We start from the raw sequence: 15,874 nt of genomic DNA, 5'->3' as shown, positions 1-15,874 counted from the left end.
TTTTCTTTGTCCTTCTGTTTTGACTGAAAGAGCTATGATTCTTCATATAGTTAACTCCTAATGTAGTATACTCACCTTGTTTTCTAGAATGTATTCCCAGATAGAAACAGAAAGCTGTGGTTTCACTAATTGAGTCAGAACTGGTTGGTTGCAAGTAACAGAAATGAATGCACACCTAACTGAGAAAATGGATGCATTTCAGTCATTTATTCAGCAGACATTTGTTAAGCACTCGTTATATTCCAGGTACTCTTATAGGCGCTGGGGATATATCAGTGACCAAAACATTGAAAAAAAAAGAGTGAGCAAGAATATGAGGGAATCTCGTAGACTCCAAAGACAGGAATGCAGCAGGGCCTTGGGAAGGGACAGAAACCAGGGGCTGAGAAGCCATCAGAAATCCAGCAGCTCTTCTGACCTATCTCCTTCATTCTGCACACTCCACTTTCTCTTACTATTTCATCTGCATGGGGGGTAAAATATGGTGACCCACATAGCCTGAGTTTTCATCTTCCATTCAGACAGCTCGCACTAACCGCAATCTCTCAGTCACAATTCCAAAAGCCTAGGCAAAAGAATTTGCATCCACTGAGGCCAGGGACAGTCTTCCCCAGGTGTGACAGGGGTCACTGAGAGTGGAGCAGACAACTTGAGTCAAAGGTGTCCACCTCAGCAAGCTTCCTGTGCACTGCTTGTGGTGGCTTTTCTAGACACGTTGCCCACCCTCTGCACCAAGGCTCCACCCACCGTTCCAGAGATTTGAACTTTCACTCCCCCTTGCAGAGCACATTTGTTTAGCTCTGTAAGAATTGCCTGGGTCCAGGCTATCTTGAAGTTTTTCAAATCACTCTTGTGCCCTAATGTGTTATATCTTTTCCCCCACACACACCTTGTCCCTGTCTTGCAGGTAGAGAGAGAATTGAGGCTCAGTTAACATCAAACTCCCTTCTCACTTCAAACCAAGCCCTCAGAAGCCAACACCACTACTGAGCAGTTTGCTTCCAAAGCACACATTACAGTGTGGGTCAGCATATTCCTTTATGACCCTTATAAACTAGAAGCCAGTGAGATGTGATTGTGGGTGGTTTTTTTTAAGCCTTCTCTTTGTTTCAAACCAGTGGGTGCTTTTCCATTTGGGGGTGGACGGAATTGCTGACCTGTGGCTGATGTGTTCTCTGCAGGCTGTGGACCTCCCCCCAGGTGGAGCAGGATGGGCAGGCTGGGGCTCCTGGGGCAAGTCTCTGCTCTCCTCGGCATCAGCCACAGTAGGTAAGTGTCACACGTTGCACTGGAACAAAGTCCAGGAGCCTGATGGGGAGATGTTTTGATTATACCACATACCGATAGAGTTTGACATTGGCACATAAGCAAACCATGTGTAGTGCTTACTGTTCTAAGTGCTTCATTAATTATTCCTCAAAATAACCCTATAAGGAGGTACGCACATTTTCTCAGTTTTACAGATAGGGAAGCTGAATCACAGACTAAGACGCTGACCAAAGTCAGGAATGTCTGGGTTGGGATTTGAAAACCAAATAGTATGGCTTTTAACCACTGTATTATATTGTCTTTTAACATATAAGATTTGGGCTTTTATAACCCAAATGTTGGTTTTAAGAACCAAATGTTCTTAAAGCTTTGTGTTTATCATCCCAATTGATTTTTTTTTTTCATGTACAACTCACCTATTCCCTGAAAGGATTTGAGGTAGCTTGATAAAAAGCATTTCATCAGCAGGGCATTAAAATATACATAGAAAAAAATATGCAGGTAGGAGGGCTATATTTTATATGCATACATATAAAATATATATTATATATGGTTATTAAATATGAAATGTCTGATTTCCTTAAGTACTAAATGTGACAGTTTATATCTCGGACATTTCACTTTGACACTTCTTGTTTTATTTTTATTATGAAGGAACATCCTCAACCTCCTCAGTCTTTCAAATGCATGTTTGGCTTATGATTATCTTTCAATTTTTTTTTTTTTTTTTTTTTTGAGACAGAGTCTCACTCTGTTGCCCAGGCTAGAGTGAGTGCCGTGGCATCAGCCTAGCTCACAGCAACCTCAAACTCCTGAGCTCAAGCGATTCTCCTGTCTCAGCCTCCCGAGTAGCTGGGACTACAGGCATGCACCACCATGCCCGGCTAATATTTTTTATATATATTTTTAGCTGTCCATATAATTTCTTTCTATTTTTAGTAGAGATGGGGTCTCGCTCTTGCTCAGGCTGGTCTCGAACTCCTGAGCTCAAACGATCCGCCCACCTCGGCCTCCCAGAGTGCTAGGATTACAGGCGTGAGCCACCGCGCCCGGCCTGTCTTTCAAATTTTTTTAAGAGCCATTTTTGTGAAACCATGGATAAGTCAAAAATTCAGATTATTTTCAAATATGAGTTCCATTATGGAACCAATGCTGTGCAGACAGCTCCAAATATCAATGACATATTTGGAAGGATGTGGCTAATGAACGCACAGTACACCAATAATTTGACAAGTTCTGTTCTGGTGATCTTAATCTTGAAAATGAACCACATGGGTGGCCTGAAACTAAGGTGGATAACAATGAGCTGAAAGCTGTAGTGGAAGCCAATCCATCCCAACCTAGATGTGAATTAGCAGCAAGGTTTGATGTTATTCCATGAATAAAACGAGCATCAGAAGAGAAATCGTCTCAAAGCTTGCCTTTCTTTGCTGTCATGACATAAAGGTAAACCATTTCTACACTGTATTATTACGTGTGATGAAAAATGGATTCTTTTTGACAATAACAAGCATTCGGCACAATGGTTGGATAAAGATAAAATACCAAGACACAGTCCAAAACCAAATATTCATCTAAAAAAGCTAATGGTGTCTATTTGGTCCATCACTGGTATGATCCACTACAGCTTCATGAAACCTAGGCAATCCCTTATAGGGGAAGTCTAATGTGACCAATTGGATGAAATGATGAGGATGCTTATGATTAAGCAGCCAAGTTTGGTGAATAGAGACAGGCCAATCCTCTTGCAAGACAAGGCTCAGCCACATGTCACACAAACAACGCTGCTCAAACTACAGAAGCTGGATTTGGAAACTCTCTGTCATCCACCGTATTCACCGGACCTTGCACCGACTCCCACTTCTTCCAGGCTTTGGACCACTTCTTGCAAGAAAAAATATTCAATTCTCAACAAGCTGTGGAAAATGCCTTTCACGATTTCATTGCCACTTGCTCTCCAGGCTTCTTCACTGTTGGCATAAACAAGCTACTGTTAAGATGGCAAAACTGTGTCAATAGTTTAGGTGCATACTTTGATTAATTGTACTGCTTTTTTGAGATATAAGAAACTACACTTTTGATTCAAAATCGGACATTTTATATTTTGTGACCATAAATGTATACTATATATATTAATATATCTCCCAAGGCTAATAGAGTTACTTGTACTTGAGCATTGACCTTAACCCTGAGCTTCTTGGCTGCCAGTACATTGTTTATTCTCATTGAATAATAAAACACAATTTAACTTATCTAAATAAGTATATTTTCCAGGTTTTAAATTTTTAAAGAAATTTTCTGTATTTGTTCCAATACAAAGAGAAAGTATAATGGACAGTGTCTTCATCGGTGTAAATTTGTTAAGATAGTCATGTTACCATTTCCTATGTCTACTCCTCATAAAAACTGAAGGCATAACATCAACATGTCTAAAGTAATTTAGCAAAGGCGTCTCGTCTTGAAAGTGGAGAGGCCTTGCCGCTGATTTCTTGCCCGAAATGGGTCTTGCCACGGCAGCACTTAGGAGTAGCGTGCCTCTGAACCAGAAACTCAAAATGGGGGCTTGAAAAGATTTTTTAAATTGGAGCAAGTCATGGAAAAGTAAATAATATTGTCACCAAAATCACACAGCTCTCATGGTTTATATCATAAAACAATAAAGTGTCCTGGATGCTGCCAGTTACAATGGTGTCCAAAACCAGTCTGGTTTATAATGAATTTGGTGCTTAGGAAGGTCCTATCACAGATATTTACTTTTGCATTAAAATTTTAACTATAGGTTTCTGTCACAGCAGATACAGAAACCATCCACCCTGTGGGCAGCACTTGCAAGTGCTTTTTGTTCACACTTAAAGGTACACCTGCCTGTAACTGCTCCGCCCCCGATCTGTCAGGCCATTCGCGGTTGTTTCTCATCAGTCAGTGGCTGCAGCTCCTCATTTGACTTGGGCTTTGCTAGATCCTCACAAGGTTACCGACGGACAGCTTACCATTGAGCTCTCCAGCATCTTCTTAGGTGTCCTGTTGTGATCTGACCTTGCACTGGTGCTGCTGTGGCGCCAGCGCGCTGTGCTCAAGGCCTCGGGCTTTGATGCCCTGGTCAAACACAGCCAGCAGATGGTGCCAGCTTTCCTGCTTAGAAAGCAGGATGTTGCTTCTGTGGCTGGTCCCTTCGGGCTTGATCTGGAGTCAGTGCTTGTGTTTGGACTTGCTCTTTAAATTTCCCTGTGTCTGAGGCACTGTGCAGATGCTAAATTGCATCTTGTTACCTTCACAACAACTGCAAATTTTTCTGGTGGTTCTCACCTGGCTCTGTGTAGTAATTGATCCAGAAGAGCCTAAAGAGGTAACTGCCTGTGAAGCAACGTGATCGTTGTGCCAGTCACTTGCCACCTTCCCTGATATGGCTGGTAAAGATATGGTTTCTCTGAGATCGTGTGACATTTGCACATTGGCCCATGCAATATCAGAGTGAAGTTCAGTATATCGTCTTGTATTAGTTTCTGTTGTTCTGTAAGAAATAACCACAAATTTAGAGGCTTAAAACAACATACATTTATTATAGTACAGTTTCTGTGGGTCGGGAGCCCAGGTCTGGGGTAGCTGCCCAGCATTTTACCAGGCTGAAGTCACAGTGCCGGCCAGCTGCATTCTCATCCGAGGCTCGCCTTTGCTGGGGCAGCGTGGCGGCTGTAACCGCGCAGGTGGGCTGGTGCAGCCAGGAGGGGCCCACACACGAGAAGGGGCCGGCGGCTCTGCCTACTCAGCTGGCACCCCTGCGTTGAAGGAGTCATCCTTCAAGGTCATGCAGGTTTTTGGCAGATTCAGTGGCGATAAGGCTGAGGTCCCCATTCTCCTCCTGCTTATTGGCCAGGGGCCACTCCCACCTCCAAGAGGCTGCCCTCAAGTCCTTCAAAGCCCGCAGGATAATCTCTCTTATGTGTCAAATCTCTACCTTGAGGAAGGCCCAATCCCTTGTAAAGGGTCTCCTGATTGGTTCAGGCCCACCAAGGATGCTCTCTTTGGATTCACTCAAATTCAAATGATTAAGGCCCTTAATTACATCTGAAAAGTCCCTTCACTTTTGTCAGATAGAGTAGCCTAATCACGGGAATGAAATTCCATCATATTCACACTCCTGCCCACACTCAAAAGGGAGAGGATTACATAGGGTGTATACACCTGGGGGTGGGGGGGGGACAAGAGTCTTGGGGGCCATTTCTCAGTATGGGCGTACATTCTGAGAAGCGCTTTGTTAGGTGATTTCATCATTGTGCGAGCATCACAGAGTGTATTCACACACATCTGTGTGGGGTGGCTCACTGTATCCGCAGACAGACCTGGGCAGCACGTTACTGGACTAATACTGCAGTTGGAGCACAATGGTAAGTATTTGTGCATCTAAACATATCTAAACTGAAAAGGTACAGTAAAAATAGGCATTGTAATCTCACAAGACCGCTGTCGTGCCTGTGGCCCACTGCTGACGGAGACGTCACTGTGTGCTGCGTGGCCGTACCTCCTACCACACTTCTCTTTTCCGTTCGAAATCCTTATGAGTTACACCACCAACCCCAGAAACTCTGTATTTTTTAATGGTGCTGGCGACATGCTAGAATTTTGAAAACCAAGTGAGTCTTGGCATTTTCTCTTGTTTGCACCCACAATGGCAAAGGGTACATGAGGAAGATCATAAAATTGTTGAAATATTGATGCTCTTTCTAAAAATGCCTTTGGAAAAATTTTAGAGCTATTTTTAGAAAAGCAGGCACTAAAATTGTTCATCACCACCCGTCATCATTACCTCAATAAATGCAGTAGAAATATAAATGGGAGTACCATCCCTAAGTTGCTCCTAAAGCATAGTTTAGACACTTCTGTTCAGGACATGCTGTGACTTTTACGTAGTAATAATAGCTAAAACAATAACAGTGTATACTTCACAACTAGATAAGCATCTTTGTGGACCTTATACAGAACTAAATCATGTAGCATAAGAAGAGGCTGAAGTCATGGGTTCCAAGGCTGGAAACAAGAAGGAGTGGCTGGGAATTTGATTCCCGAAAGGTAACAGGGGTCGCAGGTATCCCACACATGGGGAGATGCCATAGCCAGTCCCACGGCCTGAAGCAGAGGTTGGAATGGAGCTCAACCATCTGTACACACAGGCTTGAAGAAGTTGTGGGTGCCTTCCTGGACTGGGGTCTGTGCTGAGCTGCTGTCTTGGGGTTGAGAGAGGCAGGTTAGACACAGATGCCATTATGTACAGGCATAATATCAACCCCAGGGCTTTGCAGCACGAACAGTTTATTATCATTGGGCAAAGAAACTATTGGAAAACAGATCACTCACAGCGGTAGACAAGCTCATGAAGGTTTACAAATTGCCTGTGGAAAGTAAAGAAAGAAAATAACCGCATGTTCAATTGCAATTGATTTCCACTCAGAAAGCTCATGCTACCCCCAGGGTAATTCCAGTTGCAGATAGGAGTGCGAAACACATAGTCCTTAACAAAACACAAAGCTGTCAATTGAGCACTAGAAATAGAAACCAATACTTCTACCAGTTGTTGAAAAACTGCAGTTAGAATAGTTAGAACTGTTGAGAGTTGGCAGGGGAGTAATTGGAGGATAGAAACATTGGGAAGGCGGTGTTCTTGGGGAATGAGCACAGTACCATGGGTCATAAGACCCAAGACCAGGTCCTGAATGCTACTAACCTTGTGATCATAAGAGACTGGCACCAACTAGCTACACCATGCACTTAACCTCTCTCAGATTCAGGTTCTTTATATGGAAAAATGTGGGTAGGGGAACTTGAGATATTCTAAAGTCCCTTCCAACTTCCAGAATTTGATGATTCCATAAAGTGTGGGTATGTTAGAAGGAGAAAGATATTTGTAACCACTGTGCTGAGTGGAAAAATACAGAAAATTGATTGACATTTACCTGCTGTTTACTTTTATAGTTTATCTTTTGCCTCACTGCTTTGACCCTAAGGTTAAGGGAAAGTGAGAAAAAGTGACCTGCTCAACGCATGCATGATGTCAGACACTTTCCGGTCAGCAATTCTTTTCGGACAGGCCTTAACTGTTGTGTTAGGTTCACCCATAGCCGCACCATCACCGCATTCTAAGACTTGATCATCTGCCACTCGTGCCTTTAGACACGTTCATAAAATACAGTAAAAATGCTTACTTTTTCTAGGCAAAAACCATAGTGGGAAATATAAAAAAAAAAACAATGTAGGAAAATGTAACAAAAAAAGGAATTTTGATGGTAATTTCTAAGTGATGTGAGAACCAGCTGATTTCCCACGAGCATCTTATAGACTCGACTTATTCCTAAAATATATCGCTAAGCTGAGAGTGATAGACCAATAATGAAAATGAGCTGTAACATACGCAAGTATACCAAAGAAAAAACTCTATAGTAGAACAGAGTAATTTATTTCTAGATACACCAAAGACCTGACTGTTTATTTGGAATTCTAGCTGTGACAGTTTTATGAGTCTGAACACCTTATGCAAGAGTGCCTAGGGTTGGGGGTTGGCGTATGTGGAATGTATCTGATCTGTTTATTTACTTTTCAAAATTACCACTGTTCCCTTTCCCCATCCTCTCCCAAGTTACACAGTTTTTTCCTTCTGCACATTCTAATGAAACTCTTCTACCAGTCCTGTCAGAAATAATGACAGTGTTTGTTACAGAGAATGGCAAACTTGTCAAACTGGTACTACGATGAGAACTCCGCACTGTGTAAATCACTATGGCATAGATTCATTTCTGAAGGTGACATTGCTGACGATGTGGAAATTCTCAAGGATCATTGATACAAAGATAATAGGATTAATACTTGGAGTTTGTCCACAATCCTGTAGAATCTGTGAATAAGTCTCAGGGGTAATGAATTTCTGTTGGACTGCTAGGCAGACATTGTCAGTGCAGTAACACTTCTTGTCAATTTTGAACCTAAAGGGAAGTGAGCATTTGATTACAGAGTGGACATCAACCGTGATTATGGAGAAGGAAGACTTTTCCAAAAGGAAGGTTAATCAGTTCCTGTTTTTGCCACACTATAGTTTGCTTTTAGTTGAGCGTGGCAGTAGCAACATGTTTTTCTAAACAACTGCACTTCACCACTTTTTATAATATCTTGAATCCATTGACAGAAGAGTCAGAAACACAATGTGTGTGTGTGTGTGTGTGTGTGTATATATACAGAATACACACACACACACACACACACACACTCTCTCTCTCTCATAATATCAACCCCAGGGCTTTGAAGGGGAACAATAGTAATTTCGAAAAGTAAATAAACACATCAGATGTTAGTACCTTCCATACACACCAACCCCCCAGAGAACAAGCTTTGCAAGGGAGGGAAGGATTGGGAAGCAGAGCTGGGCCAAGGGAGAAGTTGGACTACGTGCAGTTGCAGCAGCGGTCTCAGCCTGTCCTGTAGGGAGCTTGGGGTTTGAATGACTCTTCAGAGATGTCTCCCGTTAATGGGGCAGGGCCTTTGTATCACCAAGCCCCCCCGTTCATCAGTCATTGTAGTACAGTCTTGGGGAAACCTGGGGAACTGCCTGGAACAAGGGCAATTCAGAAGGAGGCATTTAGTTGAGAGCTGTCAGTAGACCACACTCCCAGCATCAGGGAGAATGAGCACCGTGGTCCCAGACAACACACAGCATCTACCACTGTCTGTGTGTGCTGAGACTTCAACTACATGTTGCCAAGTGGAAAAAGCCGGGTCCACAATACTTATATGTAGGTATATGTGCTTTTTTTTTTCCTGAAGGGAATCACAAGAAGTAAATTAGAGTTGTTATCTTCAGGAGGAAATGGTGGAGGGGAGAGACAGGGCCACTTTTAAAAGCTTTTAAAAGCTTTTAAAAGCTCTGAGCACTCCTCCTTTTGGAAGTCCCTCCTATATTACACCAAATGCATCAAAATGCACCCACATCTCTCATTAAATATAATTTAAAAATATAAAAAAATACATAAGAGTTGAATTTATTTGAATGATAGGTTGACCAGTTGATCCAATATTGTGTTTTGAATACATTTAAGTAAATATTAATTTCTAATTTGCAATTTTCTTTTTTGTCTTTTAAAGCCAACAATTTTTCCAGGTCTTAATTATTTCCAGAGGCCCTTAAAAGCTCACACACCCTATTGCCTGTTATGTCCCTAGAAGCTGTCTAAGCACAAAGAGGCTGGTTCACCTTCTGCTGTCTGTGTTTCTGTACTCTTTGGATTTCCTAATATTACAAATATTTTCATGTTAAAAATTAGCATGTGGAAAGGTGCTCAACAGCACTAGAGAAATGCAAATCAAAACTCCAGGGAGACACTGGCTCCCACCCATTAGGATGAGCACTATCAAAAAAGCAGAAAACAAGTGTTGGTGCTGATGGGAAGTGATTGGAACCTTTGCATGGTGTTGGTGGAATAAAAAAATGGTGCTGCCACTGTAGAAGATGGTATAGCAGTTCCTCAAAAAAGTAAAAAGAGAATTACCATATGATCCAGCAGTTCCACTTCTGGGTCTATATCCCAAAGAGTTGAACACACGGTCTGTAAGAGACCCATGATCACAGCAGCATTATTCACAAGAGCTAAAACATGGAAGCAGCCCCAGTGACTATCCACAGATGACCGGATAAGCAAAATGTGCTATATACCTGCAAAGGAATATTACTGAGCCTCGAAAAGGAAGGCACTTCTCACACATGATCCAACATGGATGAACTTTAAGGACATCATGCCAAGTGAAAGAAGTCAGTGACAGACAGACAAATGCTATGTGGTTCCATTACATGAGGTGCTCAGAGTAGTCAAAATCGTAGAGACAGAAAGAATGATGGTTGCCAGGAGCTGGTGGGAAGGGGCAATGGGGAATTATTGTTCAGTGGGCATAGGTTTTCGGTTTTATAAGAGGAAAAGAGTCCTGGAGATGGATGGTGGTGATGGTTGTGCAACATTGTGAGTATATTTGATTTTACTGAATGTTACACTTAGGAATGGTTAAGCTGATAAATCTTATGTGCATTTTACCACAAAAAATGAGGAAACAAATTCATCCAGATATATCAGGGAAATGATATTATGGGTTTTTTTTAATTTCTTTTTTGTATATACATTTTTTAAAAAGAAGAAAAACAAAGTAAAAAGAAAAGAAAAAGAAGGAAATGTACTTTTAAATGAAGTAATCTAAAAGAGAGAAACTCTCCTGATGAATTAGCTGGTGCCCTCTTTGGTGTCTTTCAGCATATGGGCCCCACAGAAAGTACCCGCTGAGCACCCAGTCCCTTAGGGTGCTATGGAGAACCACTGTTGCTTCCCTGAGTTAGCACTTGGTCAGAGAGAACCTCCCACCAGCAGCAAATTATTTCATCTTTCCAGAAAAAGGAGAGGTGTCCCTTCAATGGCTTTTTTATCTCAGTGGAACTAACAAGAAGAGGGCTTGGTAAAACCACAGTGCATTTTGAGAAGAAAAATTGAAGTAGATGTGTTAAGATAGCATGACCCAGTGTCTTGAGAACTCAGCCTGCACAGCACAGAGATGATCCTAAAATCACCAGCTGTGCTACCACAAGACACAGCTGGGAGGGGGAGGGTTAGGGCAAGGTTTCACAGTGGAGGTGACCTTCACCTTGGTTTTTGGTCAAGGTAAAGCAAGTCAAGCTCATTTTGGAAAAAACAATGTTTTAGAAAGGAGGACGCTCCTACCAAGAAGTTATAGACATGGGATTGAAATGACATTTAATCAGCTATAAATGACATATAAAACTTTCTTTATATAACATGGGTTTTAGAGTCGGAATGACTGGGTTGGAATCCTGCCTCTATCACTAATTGGCTTTAGGAACTTGGGCAAGTGATTTCATCTCACCAGATCTCAGATTTCTGAGTTGTGAAATGGGTATAATACTGTCCCTTACCTCATAAGGTTGGTGAGATTATTGAATGAGATAATTTGCCTTATAAAAGTATTTAGTACAGTGCCTGGAACATAGTAAGTGCTCAATAAGTGTTGGCTATAGCAGGGGTTTCACATGTTTCTCCTTAGTCTCACAAAACCCTGGGAGGTAGGTGTTGTAATTCTCCTTTCAGAGAAGACACAGCAGCAGAGACTCAGGTTAAATAGCTCACCAACATCACACAGCTAAGAAGTGATGGAACCAGAATTCCTCCACAAGACTCTTGGCTCCTAAGTTTAAGGTGTTTTCCACTAGAGTATAGCTGATAAATTAAACACCAGGCAATTGTTTAACATTTATTTTAAAATGATACAGTGCAACAGCATTTATACAACATTCTTATTATCTTCATTGCAGTAATCACCTTTTACTGCAATAAGTCAAGGAGGGGGGATATTCCATCCTTAGAACCATGGAATTTAGAGGGGTCTCATATTTTGAGGATACTTAGGGTTCATGATGACATGAAGAAATTAATCCATGAACTATACATATAGTGTTACTCATATTTGTTATTTTTCTCTTATTAGTAGAACCCAATCAATACCTCTGGAAATGAATCACTCCCAGTCAAAAGGTGACAGTGACTCCATGTTATTATTTTCTTGTTCTGGGCACTAGATGTCAGACTAAGTAAAGTTTTTAGAAGTTACTCTTCAGAGTAGGGTGTGGCATAGTGTCTAAACCTTGTCTATGAAAAATTACAGCTTATACATATATATAAAGCCTAACTTTATATTTCTAGTAGAATGCAGTAAAGAGATACTTTGACTAACAAAAAAAAATCAGAAAAAGAATTGTTAATCAGAAAATATAGTTGGCGTAGCAGCCTCTTTTCATGTCTCCTAAACAGACACATCCCATTTGTATGCACATAAAAATGGTGTTTCCTTCCAGAAACAAAGTGGTTTTTCTAGAGGCAGTTTATACATACATATTCATGATCGTTTGTGTTCTGAGACTGTGAGAAGCTGTTTTTCCCTTCAAAAAGAACCAGATATGGCCCTAACCTGCACGGGGCGGATAAGGTAAAAGAGAAGATAATGAATATGAGGTTCATTAAACCCTGAAATGATCTGAGGGAAGGCTGTGTACTCATCTTTCTCGTATAACTTAAGCAAAGACAGTGAAGCAGACGGTGCCTCCCCGCCTCCTCAGCTCATTTATTCCTTGATGCGGCTCTCAGAATCTAGATGAGAATCATGGGGTGAGATCTGGATGTACATCATTTCCTTCTGGAAGACATATGGTTTTTTTTTTAATGGCAGGGAGTATGGACTCAATATGTAAAAGAGTTAGATGATTATATGCTATTACTTAAATGTGTTACCGAAACTTCAGTTACGTTTCCATTGAAATGCTTGGAATTCACTGGAAGCTAGAGAGAATTCAAGTCTTAATTTTAGCAATTATAGAACGTCTTCAGTTTTTCAAGTAACTCCTTAATGAGTTCTGATTGTGTCTAATGATCTGCACATGAATAGAGAGATATTTCTATATGTAATTAAAGTTGTAGATAGGGTAAATAATGTTTCTTAAGTTTCAGAGTTTTCTGGGTCATGTATAATGACAGGTGGTTTCCACTGGATATAATTAGTCCTATATTTGGTAAATATCAGTGTCTTATTTATGTTAAGACCCTCTGATAAGTAAGGTTACAGTTGATAAAATACTACTCTTTGGGTTTGGGATTCATCCATGTTTTCCTCTTTCATATTCAGGAGATGGACAACTAGCTCGTCATTTTACCAGTGCCTTCTAAGACTAGGTGGTTCTATTTAGCTCTCAAGTCCTGCTGTGACTTGGGACTTATTAATATTGCCGCTGCCTTGCGTTTTAACAGCCTGAGGTTGCCCAGGTCCCTTAGGAAAGGGCGATGTGAGTGTGTGACGATGGCAGCCCATGCTGCTTCTCCTTCAAGAACTCCGAGGGCCACTTGGGACCGTCAGTAGGCTATGAATTCCTTCATTGCGTTTGGCAACTAAGAAAAGCTATAGCTCATCAGAAGGGTCTCAAAAGGGGAAGAATCTCTCCAGAATAAAATGTAGACAGGGCTATTTCCCTATCAGGTTAGGGGTTGGGGTTTTCCTGTGTGGGCAGTAAGGTCAGCTCTGTATTCACGCAGCAGTTATTGAATACTCACTGTGCTGGCCCCGGAGAATATAGCTACTGCCCCTGCTCAGATGGAGTAAGACCAGTGCCCTTCAGCCTGCTGACCCTGCGAAAGCTTGTTTGGACCATTCCTGCTTAAGACGGCTATCAGAGTTACTGAGTGACCTTCCTGGTTTCCTCACTGACTTGCCTTTTGATGTGGGGACGTGGGCTCCAGACCCCTTGTTCTCCGAGCCTGAAGGAATGCCTGAGCCTTGGAAGGAGCATGTTGAGGCCCAGCTGATTTCAATTCGAGCAGCACTAATCGAGCACCTGCGATGTGCTGGGCCTGCAAGGAATGAGAAAACGGATGAGGACTATGTGCCGTGAGAAACTCACAGAGGAGCAGAGGGAATAAGACAGGTCCGCCATGCAAAGACAGCGTCTTCGGTTTGGAACCCCAGGTGGATAGCGAGGTGGCTGAGCAGCAAAAAGAGAACAAGACAACATCTGGGAGGACTTCATGTACATTTATCTCATTTGCTTCTCACAGTAACCCCATGAGGAAACTGAGTCACAGGGAGGCTAGGTAACTTCTCCAAGGTCACTCACCCAGCCAGTGGCGAAGCTGTGCTCAGATCGGAACCAACGTCTGAGGGAGCAGGCATTCCTCTGCTCTTGACCACTTGCTTTCAGTCAAGACGTACATCTACAACTTTTATAAGATTAGAAGATCTGCACACCATGGATTTCTAATGTATCCATGAACCATATTTTTATTTCCCAACAGGTCATGGATTGACAGCAGTCAAGGAAAAAGCAGGAGCCACCCTACGGATTCATAGTGTAAATTCGGGATCTTCCGAAGGGGCTCAAACTGATACTGAAAACAGAGTCCCTGAAAGTGAGTAGTGTGTTTACTTTGGGTGTTCTTGGACTTGGGCTTTATTGTACCATGTGCACGACTACAAGGTCTCCGAGTTAGGATCTGCAAAATGAACTCTAAAAGGATTTTTTTTCTCTTTAGTAACAGATGTGACTGCAGATCAGGGGCCTGCAGAAAGCCCACCCACTTCTCCTTCGTCAGGGTCTCGGGGCATGCTGTCAGCCATCACCAATGTGGTTCAAAACACAGTAAGTCATTAGCTGCTTCCTCTCTGTCCCCGTGTGTTTCCCAGGGCCTTCTTTTGATATTTCTATTTACCGATGACCTAGATACATCAGAGAAAAGATGGCCTTGCTCATAACTTTGCATTATGGGCTTTTTAATGCTTTCTGCTACAGAGTAGGAATAACCTTGTATCCAGAATAATAAGGGCAAAATGAAATATGTTTTAGGTTTAAAAGAAAGGAGCTGTTTAGTGGAACATTTTTCAGTCTGATTTAACAGTGTCCTTTCTAACTGCAGCAAGGACAGCCTCTGGTTGCAGGGAGAGAGGAGTCTTTGTCAGAGCTGGGACAACTGTTTTTCCTAAATGGTCTGTTTCTCTGAACCCTAAATTTGAAAAATCATAAAACCGTTCAAATAAAAAAGTACGAGTAATGAGTCAGGAATAATAGCTCGGATATGTTTCTAAAGTGTTTCCAGACACAGATCAACGTTCTTGCTCCATCCCTACCTCCTAATTCCCACTCTCCCCCAACTCACATCACCCTAAGTTTATCCCCCCAGATCCCTGCCTGCCTCTTAAAAGAAGCTCGATATTGACAACAGCACACTGATGAGCAATGAGAAAAGGAAAAAAGCACCTCGACTGAGAAGAGGCAGCTTGCTGGTGCTCAGGGTCAGGAGGAAAAGGTTTATGTTCTAATACATAGAACCAATTAACTAGTTTTTATACAATACGGTTTGTGTCCCGTTTTTCATTCATGTATAAAAACACAAACGTGATTAGCCCTCACCGTGTGCCAGGAGCTATGCTAGATGCTGGACATCGGCTGGCAAACAAGAGGGCACGACATCCTGGAAGACTGAGGCAGCTCGGCAGATAAACGCAGTGTAGCATGGAAAGAAACGAGGGCTATGGACAGTGTGAGAATATCTTACCCAGACTCTGGGGTCAGGGCATGGCAGAAATACAGAAAACGCCTGCTCTCCTCCTTGCTGCTTGAGGACTCTGGACTGGGTAGAGTGAAGGAGCAGCAGCAAGTATGTTTTCGGAGCCAAGTAGCAGTTCGAGTCAGGCACCCCCACGGAGGAGTCTGTAGAATTGGGGATGGGGAAGCTCCTTCAGGGTCTCTGGTCTAAGACACGAATTCACAGCCTGCCTGTAGGACACAGGGCACTCTGCGTTTGCTTTGGTATCTTCATGTTCCTTTCTGTGCTCTCTGCAGCCTCCATGACCCCCTTTTCCCAAGTGCCAGGCACCCACCCCCCAGGTCTGCCTTACGAAACGTCCCCATTTTACTTTGTGCTAAAGTAACCCCTCTCAGGATGGTAGTAGACAATAAGTCAGATTACACAGAAGTGTGAATGACTGAGATCCCATCATCCTCCCAAAGTACATTCATTTGAAAATCCAT

General features: G+C 42.3%; 1 protein-coding gene across 1 annotated transcript in view; it reads left to right on the top strand.

Annotated features, from left to right (window-relative positions):
- Positions 1–15,874, top strand: part of FAM114A1 (family with sequence similarity 114 member A1) — a 72,429-nt gene that overhangs the window by 25,046 nt on the left and 31,509 nt on the right. Inside the window, exons 3-5 of the mRNA XM_069495281.1 lie at positions 1,182–1,269; positions 14,142–14,255; positions 14,379–14,485. Of these exons, the coding sequence (XP_069351382.1) occupies positions 1,182–1,269; positions 14,142–14,255; positions 14,379–14,485 (309 nt within the window). The remainder of the gene's footprint in view (positions 1–1,181; positions 1,270–14,141; positions 14,256–14,378; positions 14,486–15,874) is intronic.

Source organism: Eulemur rufifrons, chromosome 19 (genome assembly GCF_041146395.1).
Source record: "Eulemur rufifrons isolate Redbay chromosome 19, OSU_ERuf_1, whole genome shotgun sequence".
Lineage (NCBI taxonomy): Eukaryota > Metazoa > Chordata > Mammalia > Primates > Lemuridae > Eulemur > Eulemur rufifrons.
The sequence above is the reverse complement of the archived record's forward strand: the minus strand, read 5'-3'. Positions and strand labels throughout refer to the sequence as shown.